Here is a 15941-nt window from a genome sequence, read left to right on the forward strand (position 1 = left end):
CTGCAGATGTTAGTCGTGTCTTGGGGTCAGAAAGTCTCCACAACTACAATCTGAAGTCACCGACATCACCACAAGCTGTTTGGAAGGGGTTCAAGAAAAAAGCCTCTACTCTCATCCAAAAACACACTCGAGCGTCTTCAGTGTGCAGACACTACTGGAACTTCAAATGGATCGGGTTCTACGGTCAGATGAAACCAGAATAGAGCTTTTTGGTAATAAACACAGAGGTGGTTTTGGAGCACACAGAGAGGTAGCCATATGGAAAAGTCCCTCATGTCCACGGTTAAATATGGAGGAGGATCTTTAATGTTTTGGGTCTGGGTCCAAAACATCATCAGAATCAACACAGAAATGGTTCACTGACCACAAAATCAAGGTCCTGCCCTGACCCTCCCAGTCCCCTGACCTGAACCCCATAGAACACCTGTGGGGTGAACTGAAGAGGAGAGTCCACCAGCGTGAACCTGAAATGTGAAGGATCTGGAGAGATTCTGTACGGAGGAACGCTCTCAGATCCCTCGCCATGTCTTCTCCAACCTCATCAGTGTTATAGGAGACTCAGAGCTGTTACCTTGTCAAAGCGAGCTAGCACAAAGTACTGACTCAAAGGGTGCCAATAATTGTTGCACACCTATATTTAACAAAGATTTTTTTGTTGTTATAATCCTGTGTTGTGTTTGTAATTGTTCGACATCCATGAGATCAGAGTATTTTTGTGAATTTTCTGAACAAAAGATCAAAAGGTTAAACAATGAAGACAATTTTCCACAGCCTTCTTTACTCATATTTACCAAAGGGTGCCAATATTAATGCAGGACACTGTGTACTTAATGTGTTTAAAATGGGAAGTGCAGAAAGACATCTGAATGTAGTATTTGTCCCGGCGTCACTGATATGTTCCTCCATGAGTTCTACAGGGACACCAGCACAAGTCCACAAACAGCAAAACAAAACAAAGACATCACTATTGTGTGTGTGTGTGTGTGTGTGTGTGTGTGTGTGTGTGTGTGTGTGTGTGTGTGAGAGAATGCGTGATCGCCCACTCGGACTGCTTTAACAAATCCTCGGAGGGACAAACCCACTGTTTTAATTTGGCCAGAGAAGTAAAAAAGTAGTATTCATTATGGTTGTTATTGTCATCCACGCAGTCTCTGAGAAGAAGAAGATCTGCTAATTAATTTCTGCATTTCTTATTGATTTCTGAAGAGGAATTAGGCTGAGATTTCGAACGGTCAGCTTGGGCTAATTAGCTCATTAGCATGAAAGAGACTGATGTATAAAGGATGTGTTTGTAAAGCAGGAAATGAGCAAATGTGACACGATTTCGTGCCGATTCGAGATTTAATTTAATCAGGAAAAAGTGGAACAGGAGCCACGCCTCCTTCACTGTGACTGCGACATATAGGCCACACCTCCTTCACTGTGACTCCGACATATAGGCCACACCTCCTTCACTGTGACTGACAGACATATAGGCCACACCTCCTTCACTGTGATGCCGACATATAGGCCACACCTCCTTCACTGTGACTCCGACATATAGGCCACACCTCCTTCACTGTGATTGACAGACATATAGGCCACACCTCCTTCACTGTGACTCAGAGATATAGGCCACACCTCCTTCACTGTGACTCAGACATATAGGCCACACCTCCTTCACTGTGACTGAGACATATAGGCCACACCTCCTTCACTGTGACTGACAGACATATAGGCCACACCTCCTTCACTGTGACTTAGACATATAGGCCACACCTCCTTCACTGTGACTGACAGACATATAGGCCACACCTCCTTCACTGTGACTTAGACATATAGGCCACACCTCCTTCACTGTGACTGACAGACACAGAGGCCACACTTCCTTCACTCTGACTGACACATACACAGGCCATGCCTCCTTCACTGAAACTTGACACTAACAGACAAATAGGCCACACCCCCTTCAGCAGGTATGAAGGGTACACAGACCACACCTCCCTAACCGGTACTAACACTGATAGACACCAAGGCCACACCTTCTTCACTGGAAGTAACAATGACCGACACATAAGCCACACCTCCGTCAGTGGCTCTGACAGACACACAGGCCACGCCTCCTTCACTGGAAGTAACACTGACAGACGTACAGGCCACACCCACTTCCCTCACTGTGACAGACACAAAGGCCGCACCTCTTTCGTCGTGACGTCGCACTGACGCAAACAGGCCACGCCCCATTCAGTAGCTGAATGGGGAGCCACACCTCCTCCGGCTCCACAGGTCAACCTGGACGGGCGCGTCAGTAAAACGTCACGTCATCACAACACAACACTTCTCAGGTTCACCAGAACCAATTAGCATGTACAATCAGGTCCAGAAATAACGTGTGCCTCTACCGACCGCGTCTAAAACGAAGCGAAAGCGTCAGCTGGCTGCGTGGTGTCAACTTCTTTCCCCTCTGTGCTTATCTCCAACGCCGTCTCCGACGCCTCACTGCACGCCAACCGGCCACGTGTTAAACGCCGTCCTCATCAAGACGTGCATCAGCACTACACACACACACACACACACACACACAAGCTTTTTAATCATGTGATGACTCATCAAAGTATAGACAGAAGAACTCGCATCCCAAGTGCAGGTTTACGTGCTCACACACACACACACACACACACACACATACACACCCCCACACACACACACCCACACACACCCACCCACACACACACACAGGAAACATACAGTAGTGATTCTTTCTTCTCAAACAGAGCAGGGCGATGAGTCATCTGCCGCACAGCACCAGCTGCATCGCTCTGCCTGGGTAGATAACACACACACACAGACACACACACACACACACACACACACACACACACACTTTTACTTATTTATTTCCCCGACTCAAATATTAACACAGGCACATAATGACGGCAACCTGGAAGGAGAAGCCGAGCTCCCCGCAGCGCTCTAAAGAAAGCGCTTCTGCAAACACATCCGTCACTCGCAGTTTATCCGATTCTTATTTATCCCAGTTCCGCGTTCCTCCTCGCTACAGGCAGGCGTCCGGGTCGTTCGCTCCGAAAATCCACTCGCCGCTCCGCTTCCTCGCAATTCGACTAACACGTTAGCGTGCCAGTGCGACACGATCGACTTGGTCCTCCAACCGAATCACCACCACGATCTGAATACGAACTTCATTTCAATTCCACACCCCGATAACACGCACTACGCCACCAAAAGTATGTGGACACCTAACCATCACACCATCACACAAGAATGCGCTCCACTCTGTCTTCTGGGAAGGCGTTCTGTTAGATTTAAGGGCGTGGCTTGTGGGGATTTGTGTTCGTTCAGCTACGAGAGCGTTCGTGAGGTCGAGGTCGGGCGCTGATGTTGGTGTGAGGAGACTCCAGTTCCGGTTCATCCCAGAGGTGTTCCGTGGGATTGAGTTCAGGACTCTGTACAGGACACTCGAGATCTTCTACCTTCCTCCACCCGTCACACACCGCGTCTTCACGGAGCTCGGTTTGTGTACACGGGTATCGTGACGCTGGAACAGTGTTCGCTCCTCTTAGTCCTCAGGGAAATCGTAAAGCTACAGCGTACGAAGACGTTCTACGCGACCGTGTGCTTCAAAACTTTGTGGTAACAGTTTGGGGAAGAACCTCATATAGGTGTGATGGTCAGGGGCGCACATACTTTTGGTCATATCGTGTATGGAGAGGCCCACAACACCGAAAACTGCTAAACAAAAAGTGGTCTAGGAACGCCCCGACGGTACACTTTAACCCTCGATCAGAATCGACGCATCATCCACGAATATGCATGAATATGCAAATTTACGACGCACCCTTTCCCCTGATCACTTTGGTTTCGGAATTAAAAAGCGCTCCGGACCGGCACTGCGGATTTCTCGGCCTGTTGTCACCGAGGAAGCGGCGAGTGAGACGTTTGTAAGATTGCCCCCGATATGAGACGGTTAAATCGGTCGAGACGTCGCCGCAGTGCAGACTTTAAGGGTGCCGTTTGGGACGAGGCCGAATGAAACCGCTTCTCGCTACTCACAAACTTCACACGACGAACAACATGTAGGTCTCGCCCAACCGCTTCAAGACTTCTGTTTATCAGCGGTCGACTAGTCTAATAAAACAGGCTTTAGATGTGTGTGTGTGTGTGTGTGTGTGTGTGTATATATATACACACACACACATATAAACACATATTAAAGGGGGTTGTTTGTTTGGTCCCCTGATACTTCAGACCATACCGCTGCACCTCAGACTGAAGGGAAGTCCCGCCAAGCAACTCTTACATGCTTTAACAGTCCCCAGCACACGGGACCTGTTCCTGCGAGGCACACGCGGTGTCTATCCAACATCTTTCTTTTGTTTTTGTCGTTTTATTTTCTGTGCAACATTTACGACATTTTGGCAGACGCCCTTCCCATTCATGTTATTTATACAATTAAGCATATGAGGGTCAAGGGCCTTGCTCAAGGGCCCAGGAGTGGCAAGCGCTGGGGCTTGAACTCACGACCTTCCAATCAGTAGTCCGATATCTTAACCACTGAGCGACCAGCATGGGGTACACGACGGGGTACACCCTCATTCGTACACTACGGACCCTTTTCGACACGCCAATCAGCCTACCGTGCAAGTCTTTAGACCGGGGGAGGAAACCGGAGTACCCGGAGGTACCGAGAGCACGGGGTACGCCGCAGCACGGGGAGCGCGGGCAAACTGCGGATCTGCTTCGTTCCGAATGGTTTTCTGATTAACATCCGAATCGTTTGATCCGGCATCGCCTCGCTGTTGGCGTCACAGCGCACGTCAAACAGCGACCCACGAAGCTGAACACAGGCTCCGATCGTATGGGCGGGGGTGCCAATAATTGTGAAAAATACTTTTTGGATTAGAATGAGTTTAGAGGAGGGTTTTCTATTTTCAATGTCAGATTACGCGAATCAACCGCAAAGGTTTTACCGAAGGGCGCCAATAATTATGAAGCTGGTGGCACACAACCCTTAACTGACCTGATGGTTTGTGCATGCGACAAAATGTCATACCAGAGAACACACACGCGCTCACACACACGCACGCGCTCACACACACACACGCGCGCTCACACACACATGCGCGCTCACACACACACGCGCGCTCACACACAAACACAAGCACTCACTCACACGCGCTCACACACACACACGCACTCACTCACACACACGCACTCACTCACACGCGCTCACACACACACACGCACTCACTCACACACACTCACACACCCTAAGTGGCGTCAGCCGGGCCGAGCAGCCCAATGAGCATTCGGCCCTCGGGGCAGCGGAGGAGTGAAGCGCAGGGTTGCCACGGCAAACAGTGACACTCGCCGACGTCAGAGGAGGGACGGGAGGTTAGAAAAGGTCTGCATGGCCGTCACCGCTTCTAATTATAAACCGCAGAGAAGGGAGGAGTGGAGTGAAGGAGGAGTGTGTGTGTGTGTGTGTGTGTGTGTGTGTGTGTGTGTTTATATATATGTGCTTGGAGTGGCTGAATGAACAAGTGAATCAGAAATGGACACACGGGGCAGAAAACAGGGAAAGGTGGAGCGGCGAGATGTTATTAATACCGCAAAAACCATCTATACACAGCGTTCGGAGGCGCTAAAGCTAACACGAATAAAAGAAACCCACGTCACAGTTTACAGATTTGGGACACAACCGATATCGGAGGAAAAGTCCGTCCTGAACGACTCGCGCGTCGGTCTTCATCGTTATCATCATGACAGAGCAGAATAAATAACTGAACAACTTCAGACTACACATACAAAGAACTGAAGCCTGTTGAGCGTTACGTGTTAACTCCTGCGCCAGCCACGCCCACCCGTGACATCATCACAGAGAAATATCGGAACACGCCGCAGTAACCGACAGATCACCGACGCGCGTCGCGGATACTCGATTATGGACGCGTTTAACGAACGAGTGAACGGAGACGAGAGAAAATACAAGTCTACAGATCTGTAGCGAGACCTCGGAGAGAGGGGGCGGGACCGGACGTGACGTGACGTGACGTGACGTCACTCTGCAGGATAAAAGTCGAATACGTGACCGTATAAACAGAAATCGAAACTTTACATAGTAAGGCAGTCCGTCCGGGACGTCACCGGCGTTGACGCTAGATCAAGGAAACGTGGCGGTATCCGCGGTCCTGAATCGCCGCGGGGGCGGAGACGCGTGACGGCGTCGCAGCACGACGAGTCCTCTCACATCGGAGTACGGCCGAAAGATCTCGCTTAGCAGCAGACGTCGCCGTGAAAGATTCAAGTAGCTCCAGAAATTAAAAAAAAAAATTTTTAATGAGTTAATAAAAATGAAAAATAGTAATTTTTAAAAAATATATAAACACAAATTCGAGCGTTTTTGGCCGCAACGATCACAAAAAAAAAAAAAAAAAACACACACACAAAAAAAACTGAGCATAAGAACAAGATCTGTGGACTTTCTCCAGAAAACCCTCGAGAAAAAAACTTCGAGTTATAAATATAATTTGCCGGTATTTATTTATTTCGTTATAGATTACGGTATATATATAAATATATATCTTGCAGCGTGCAGTAATACTGTAACTACGCCGAGTTGTGTTTTTATCATCACTGGACTTACTGCGGTACATCACCAGGTTAAACACCTACCGAAGGGGTTCTCCGGAGTAAGCGGGACTGCGGCGTGCACCAGGGTGCGACTACGGGATCCTCCTGGTTTCAATCTTTTCACCGCGCGCTTGAATGGGGTTTTTTTTTGAACCGTTTTAAAGCAGCGATGAGTTTGTGACAGGAACCGGCAGCTGAAAAGAGCCTCACCTGGAGTGCTGGATGAATTCATGGATCTCACGTCCCCTCTGGCTCCACGCGTCCGTCCTTAGGCGGGTGAAGACGACCTCCGGAGGGAGTGTGTGTGACTCCGTGTGTGTGTGTGTGTGTGTGTGTGTGTGTGTGTGTGTTTCCACGAGATTCTGGAAGGCAAGCGGTTCTAGAGCGGATCCTCACTGTCAGCCATGACTGCAGATCTGAGTAGAGCGACTGTGGTGATCACACGCTGCGAAAAAACCACAGAAGAAACAGGAAGTTCCGGTTTAGTCAATTATACATACACATATATACACATACATATATATAGCTGAGGACGCGACGGGAGTTCTTCCGAATTAACTGGAAAGCGGTACGTCGGTCCGGGTCAAAAGGACGGACGGAAGGACAATTCTCAGGGCTAACTGACTGATCCGAGGCTCCGCCCATGCCTAGATACCGTTGCTATGCACATCATGCACGTTAAGCGAGGAACACACCGCTTCGTGCCATGCTGTTCCAGGAAAATAATCAGTGGCCGCGTGAGTGACTTAAGTCAAAACCTGAAGCTGATGACTTCCCCAGTTTTATATTTATTAAATACCGACACGTACCGTTATCCATTTTTAGCTACGTCTAACGAAGACAAACATCCACACACACACAAAAAAAAAAAAACACCGCTTACGAAACCGCAAAGAAGCGCAAGAATCTCCTCTGTGCTGAAGATGTCAGAAAACTTAACGTTAGAGCGTTACCTCTGACGGTTACGAAGCACTGACGCTGGAGACTCCTTCCATACGTAAAAAAATAACAACACGCCCTGAATCTAAAAAACCTGCGCGCGTCACAACTGGTTTCATTCTTGCATCCCGCGGCGTTCCCTCGGCGGATATCCCGCTCGACTTGTTCTGCGGTTCTCGATCGGAGACGGGAGACGGTTCTCCTCCTCCGTCAGATCGGCCGGGCAGGATCGGAGTGAGAGGAGGAGTGAGAGAGACTCTCTCTGTAGTGAGGAGGTGTAGCAGGTTCGCCTCCGCCTGAAAGCAGCCAGAGAGCCGTTAATGGGATGAGTCATGCAGCCCCGGCTCTCTGCTGAGACCGCCGCGCTAGAATACCCACGCTGCCTAGCAGCGCCTGCACGCACTACCTTACCCACGCTGCCCGCCAGACTCCCGACGGCCTCGGCCTCGGGAGCAGCGCGAGGGGCGCGCTCGTAGACCGGCGTCTCGTTTGAACGGCCGACGCGTCGGTCTGATCGAGAGCGGATCCTGCTGCGGAACAGACGGCAGGCTCGGACGTGAACTCCTGAAACGGCGTGCCGGAGAGACAAAAAAAATTATAATTATAATAAAGAAATAAATTACAGACGTTTCTGTGTGGCAGAAAAAACAACACCCCTGACATTTACATTTACTCGCTCGCTGGTCGTCGTTATGCGAAAGGACGTGCGGGTGCGAGTGAGCCGGAATATTCGGTCTGAGGCGCTTCTTCTCTAACAGTTCAAGTGAAAGAAGTGAGTCATGTAGATCAAAAAACATCTCCCGAATAAAAAACAAGTCCGTAATAATAAATGCATGAAGATTAGCATAGTGAACTGGGAATATGGGGAACTGGGAATATGGGGAACTGGGAATATGGGGAACTGGGAATATGGGGAACTGGGAATATGGGGAACTGGGAATATGGGGAACTGGACACAGGGTACATAAGGAACTAGTAACACAGGAAACTGACAACACGTGGAAATGGTTATATAGGGAACTGGGAATATAGGGAACTGGGTACACAGGAGACGGGAAACATAAGGAAATGTAACAGGGAACTGGGAAGACAGGGATGTGAGACTACTGGGAATTGGGAAGTTTGGGAATTGGAAACAAAGAGGACTGAGTACGTGTGAAACGGGGAACATGTGGAACTTATAATATTGGGAACTTGGAACATAGAGAACTGGGAACTCTGGGAACACAGAGAGCTGGGAACTGGGTACTGGGAACACTGGGAACTGATGACATAAGAACCTGCAGGCGTAGAGAAATGGGAACAAAGGGAACTGGAAATATAAGACACTATATATATAATTGGGGATTCAATTCAGTCCATTTCGTCTCCTCTCCCTCAGTGTCCTCTGTCCTCACCTGCTGGACACGGTGTGTAACTGCACACACACACACACACACACACACACACACACACACACACACACACACACAGGAAGTAACTCCAGGGTCCGTTATGTCGGCTCAATCACAACACTTCCTGCCCTAAAAACGGGGAAGTTCCTGCCATTGACCGACTGCCTGCTAACCTCGCGCTTCCACTTCCACTGCTCCGAGTCACAAATAACTCCACATTGTTCAAGGCTCTCCATCCGACTCGGCTTATTCCCAGAACCGAGGAGATTTTAACGATCTGGACAAACGGCTCAGAAACTTTCTTGCAATTTTGGAGTTTTTTGAGGCTGAAATTGAGAAAGAAAAAAAGAAAAAAGAAAAAAAAGAAAAGAAATCAGAAACCTGAAAGCTCCCAAAACACCGAGCGTGTTCACAGAGCGACCCGAGAACACGGAGAACACGGAGAACACGGAGAACACGGAGAACACGTGACACTGCGGACAGACAAACTGGAAACATATGGAACTGGGCTTACTGGGAACTGGGACCATAGAGATTTGGGAATATAGGCAACTGGGAACATCGAGAACCGAGTACATATCAAACCGGAACATCGAGAACCGAGTACATATCAAACTGGAACATCGAGAACTGAGTACATATCAAACTGGAACATCGAGAACTGAGTACATATCAAACTGGAACATCGAGAACTGAGTACATATCAAACTGGAACATCGAGAACTGAGTACATATCAAACTGGAACATCGAGAACTGAGTACATATCAAACTGGGAACATCGAGAACTGAGTACATATTAAACCGGAACATCGAGAACCGAGTACATATTAAACCGGAACATCGAGAACTGAGTACATATTAAACCGGAACATCGAGAACCGAGTACATATTAAACCGGAACATCGAGAACCGAGTACATATTAAACCGGAACATCGAGAACCGAGTACATATCAAACCGGAACATCGAGAACTGAGTACATATCAAACTGGAACATCGAGAACTGAGTACATATCAAACTGGAACATCGAGAACTGAGTACATATCAAACTGGAACATCGAGAACTGAGTACATATCAAACTGGAACATCGAGAACTGAGTACATATCAAACTGGGAACATCGAGAACCGAGTACATATTAAACCGGAACATCGAGAACCGAGTACATATTAAACCGGAACATCGAGAACCGAGTACATATTAAACCGGAACATCGAGAACCGAGTACATATCAAACCGGAACATCGAGAACCGAGTACATATCAAACTGGAACATAAAGAACCGAGTACATATCAAACTGGAACGAGAACCGAGTACATATCAAACTGGAACATCGAGAACCGAGTACATATCAAACTGGAACATCGAGAACCGAGTACATATCAAACTGGAACATCGAGAACCGAGTACATATTAAACTGGAACATCGAGAACCGAGTACATATCAAACCGGAACATCGAGAACAGAGTACATATCAAACTGGAACATCGAGAACTGAGTACATATCAAACCGGAACATAAAGAACTGAGTACATATCAAACTGGAACATCGAGAACCGAGTACATATCAAACTGGAACATCGAGAACCGAGTACATATTAAACTGGAACATCGAGAACCGAGTACATATCAAACCGGAACATCGAGAACCGAGTACATATCAAACCGGAACATCGAGAACCGAGTACATATCAAACTGGAACATAAAGAACCGAGTACATATCAAACTGGAACGAGAACCGAGTACATATTAAACTGGAACATCGAGAACCGAGTACATATCAAACTGGAACATCGAGAACCGAGTACATATCAAACTGGAACATCGAGAACCGAGTACATATTAAACTGGAACATCGAGAACCGAGTACATATCAAACTGGAACATCGAGAACTGAGTACATATCAAACTGGAACATCGAGAACTGAGTACATATCAAACTGGAACATCGAGAACCGAGTACATATTAAACTGGAACATAAAGAACTGAGTACATATTAAACTGGAACATCGAGAACTGAGTACATATCAAACTGGAACATCGAGAACTGAGTACATATCAAACTGGAACATCGAGAACTGAGTACATATCAAACTGGAACATCGAGAACTGAGTACATATCAAACTGGAACATCGAGAACCGAGTACATATTAAACTGGAACATCAAGAACCGAGTACATATTAAACTGGAACATCGAGAACTGAGTACATATCAAACTGGAACATCGAGAACTGAGTACATATCAAACTGGGAACATAAAGAACCGAGTACATATCAAACCGGAACATCGAGAACTGAGTACATATTAAACCGGAACATCGAGAACCGAGTACATATTAAACCGGAACATCGAGAACCGAGTACATATTAAACCGGAACATCGAGAACCGAGTACATATCAAACCGGAACATCGAGAACTGAGTACATATCAAACTGGAACATCGAGAACTGAGTACATATCAAACTGGAACATCGAGAACTGAGTACATATTAAACCGGAACATCGAGAACCGAGTACATATTAAACCGGAACATCGAGAACCGAGTACATATTAAACCGGAACATCGAGAACCGAGTACATATCAAACCGGAACATCGAGAACCGAGTACATATCAAACTGGAACATAAAGAACCGAGTACATATCAAACTGGAACGAGAACCGAGTACATATCAAACTGGAACATCGAGAACCGAGTACATATTAAACTGGAACATCGAGAACCGAGTACATATCAAACCGGAACATCGAGAACCGAGTACATATTAAACTGGAACATCGAGAACCGAGTACATATCAAACCGGAACATCGAGAACAGAGTACATATCAAACTGGAACATCGAGAACCGAGTACATATCAAACCGGAACATCGAGAACAGAGTACATATCAAACTGGAACATCGAGAACCGAGTACATATTAAACTGGAACATCGAGAACCGAGTACATATCAAACCGGAACATAAAGAACTGAGTACATATTAAACCGGAACATCGAGAACAGAGTACATATCAAACTGGAACATCGAGAACTGAGTACATATCAAACCGGAACATAAAGAACTGAGTACATATCAAACTGGAACATCGAGAACTGAGTACATATCAAACTGGAACATCGAGAACCGAGTACATATTAAACTGGAACATCGAGAACCGAGTACATATCAAACCGGAACATAAAGAACTGAGTACATATTAAACTGGAACATCGAGAACTGAGTACATATCAAACTGGAACATCGAGAACTGAGTACATATCAAACTGGAACATCGAGAACTGAGTACATATCAAACTGGAACATCGAGAACTGAGTACATATCAAACTGGGAACATCGAGAACTGAGTACATATTAAACCGGAACATCGAGAACCGAGTACATATTAAACTGGAACATCGAGAACAGAGTACATATTAAACTGGGACATCGAAAATGGGGAATTTTAGGAAACTGGCAACGTAAGGAATGGGAAACACAGGCCAATGGGAACATAGGAAACTGGGAACATATTAAACCAGGAACAGGGAATTTTGGGAACTGGGAACACTGGAGTTGGATTTAGAGAAGAAATGTTTACATACAGAGATAGTTTTTTTTTTCCTTTTAACTTTGATGTCACGCCATCGGTAGTTAACATCCTCACATCAAGGCGAGAGGGGAGAAAAATAATCCAGAGATTGGGAGAATAAACAGCGATTACAACGGAAGCTACGGCGTAGGTGATTAAAATGGAGTGCGTTTAACACGACATACGCGACCACGTCACTGCGGGAAAAGAACGTGTCAGCACTGTCAGTTTAAACCACGTTAAAAAAAACAAAACACAATGCGAAAATATCTGGACGGAACCGGGCCGTGCGGAGCAACGTCTACTGGACTTGTGCGGTTTAGTCACTGTTGTAAATCTCAATCTGATTAGGAACACCACGCAGGAGATTATTACCTCAGGGTCTGATAATGAAGATTCCCAAAGCCCAGCGCGAGTCAGCGGCCCGGGTAATAAAAGAGGAAAAGTAACGACGTGATGGACGGATCCGGGCGCATGCTTTTATATTCGAACACGGGCAGAACGAGGAGCCGTGTAAACACGGTGAGGTGAAAACGTCCGCGTTGGCCCGAGCCCGGCCCGGCCCGGGATTATCCGGACCTGCTCTTGTGATGGATCTGTTTCGTTCATTTCAGTCGTGGACTCCCGCCGATGTCGAACCGATGACCGGCGCGCCCTCGTCGGTCGCGGTTTGGACGCAAACGAACGGTTCTAGTGACGTTATAGGACCGCGCTAACGTCATGCCTTCGCATTTCCATTTCCTCACGGCTTCCTCAAAAACACAGAACTGATCACTTCACGACCACGTTCACGTTTACGTGATGAAGGTGAAGAATGACTTTGAGTAAACCAACACCGTAAACACAATAAACAACATAAAGAATAAATAGAATAAAAGCAATCTAATCTAATCTAATCAAAGAGACGGTCAAGTTTTTCCATATGTAAATATTTCCAGTTCCAGAAACGCGTTTCTTTTCCAAATCCGCATCCAATCTTCTGCAGTTTTCTTACAGGATCCGACGTCCAATACGTTTTCTGCGATGTCCGATACCAGGTATCGGATCCGTGCCGTCTCTAAGTTGTAGGTAAAACCAGTTAAATAACGGACGAGCCTGTCGTCGGCCTGCGTTCACACAAGCGATGGAAATTCCGCCTTGTTCCAGGGATTCAAATCATTTGACTCAGTTCACCAATCTGACTTGACTCTTTCAGCTCCCAAATGACTCACTGATATTTTTTTGAATTTTTACAGAGCATGACATTTAATATTACGATCTTCCTGTCATGTCAAAGTGCGCACATTCCCTGTAATATGTTTATATATTTACAAGAAGCAACAGCTATTGAGTTTACCGAGCGGGTTTCAATGAGTCGATTAGTTTGATTCGACTCACCAATACGAGTCGACTCACCAGATCCCAAACGACTCTTTGCCATTTTTTTTCCTTCGAATATTACAATCTTCCCGTCATGTAAAAGTGCACACACTTTTCAGAAGCAACAATTACCGAGTTTACTGAGTGACGATCTTATGACTGGTCATATCTCAGATATTACTTTTATTAAAATTCAGGACGAGAACGGATCGTCAAACCGCGAGAGAACTCGGCAGATGTGAACGTGGGAGATGAGCATGTGTGTGTCTTTCAGTCCACGTCTGCTTCACGTCCCTCTCGGTGCTGAAGCCGGACAGTGACGCAGCAGGAGGGACGTGTTGCGTCTGCAGTCGGTCTGTAGATGGAGTGACTCAGCGGAGCGGCGTCCAGATGGACAATCGCAGAGCGTTATGAACACCAGAGGAACGCCGGAGGAACGGCGCAGCATGAGACACTTTTTACATTCCTGAAGCTGGTACTGAAACGCTGACTGCATCAGGAGCAGCTTCACATGCCGGGTTTTTGTCCTGTATAAGAAAGTCTACAGAGAACCGGCGTAAATTCCGAGTCTGCACTCGGCTCAGGAGGAAATGAGGTTTAAAGATGGATTCATTTATTTATTTATTTTACAAATGATGTGAGCTCCAGATTCTCCATGGCTACATCTAAAAATACTGCAATAATGAAGAAAAAAAAAAATAGCATGATAAAATACATGGTAACTATGGTCACAAACAGTGGCCTGTTGTCATGGTAACCAGGCTGCTAAATGCTTAGATACCCAACATCAATTTGCTAACTTGCTAAACAGTAGTGTGGACTATATTCAAACAGCTGTGTTCCAGAACCTTCTGAGACAACGAAAGGTCCCACAACTAACCTGAACAAGAACTACACAGTTCCTGAACGCTACTGAACAAGGAATTCACTGTTACAGAACAGGAACTACACAGTTCCTGAACTCACCTCAACAGGAACTACACAGTTACAGAACAGGAACTACACAGTTCCTGAACTCACCTCAAAAGGAACTACACAGTTACAGAACAGGAACTACACAGTTCCTAGACTCGCCTCAACAGGAACTACACAGTTACAGAACAGGAACTACACAGTTCCTGAACTCACCTCAAAAGGAACTACACAGTTACAGAACAGGAACTACACAGATACAGAACAGGAACTACACAGTTACAGAACAGGAACTACACAGATACAGAACAGGAACTACACAGATACAGAACAGGAACTACACAGTTACAGAACAGGAACTACACAGATACAGAACAGGAACTACACAGATACAGAACAGGAACTACACAGTTACAGAACAGGAACTACACAGTTACAGAACAGGAACTACACAGTTACAGAACAGGAACTACACAGTTCCTGAAATCACCTCAAAAGGAACTACACAGTTCCTGGACTCGCCTCAAGAGGAACTACACAGTTACAGAACAGGAACTACACAGTTCCTAGACTCACCTCAACAGGAACTACACAGTTACAGAACAGGAACTACACAGTTCCTAGACTCGCCTCAACAGGAACTACACAGTTACAGAACAGGAACTACACAGTTCCTAGACTCGCCTCAACAGGAACTACACAGTTACAGAACAGGAACTACACAGTTCCTGAACTCACCTCAAAAGGAACTACACAGTTACAGAACAGGAACTACACAGATACAGAACAGGAACTAAACAGTTACAGAACAGGAAATTCACTGTTACAGAACAGGAACTACACAGTTCCTGGACTCGTTTGAACAGGAACTACACAGTTCCAGAACTCCCCTGAACAAGAACTACACAGTAGTTCTGGAACTCTTTCGTAAGAACATCATCACGGTTCCAGAACAGAAATATTCTATTACCATGACCATTGACAGCGTGATTATTAATAACACAGCGAACTGGATAACGTGAAGTGACTGCTAACGACGTATATAAAAGACACGACTATCAATAACATTACTATGAATAAAACGTTACTATTAATGACATGAGTATTAATAACAGTATTAAAACCC

The 15941-nt window shown here is 46.3% G+C and overlaps 1 protein-coding gene across 1 annotated transcript in view; it reads right to left on the reverse strand.

Moving 5' to 3' along the window:
* hdac5 (histone deacetylase 5) overlaps positions 1-15941 on the reverse strand; it is a 95096-nt gene that overhangs the window by 67437 nt on the left and 11718 nt on the right. Inside the window, exon 2 of the mRNA XM_053675202.1 lies at positions 6841-7075. Within this exon, the coding sequence (XP_053531177.1) occupies positions 6841-6862 (22 nt within the window). The 5' untranslated portion in view covers positions 6863-7075. The remainder of the gene's footprint in view (positions 1-6840; positions 7076-15941) is intronic.

Source organism: Ictalurus punctatus, chromosome 24, assembly GCF_001660625.3.
Source record: "Ictalurus punctatus breed USDA103 chromosome 24, Coco_2.0, whole genome shotgun sequence".
NCBI lineage: Eukaryota > Metazoa > Chordata > Actinopteri > Siluriformes > Ictaluridae > Ictalurus > Ictalurus punctatus.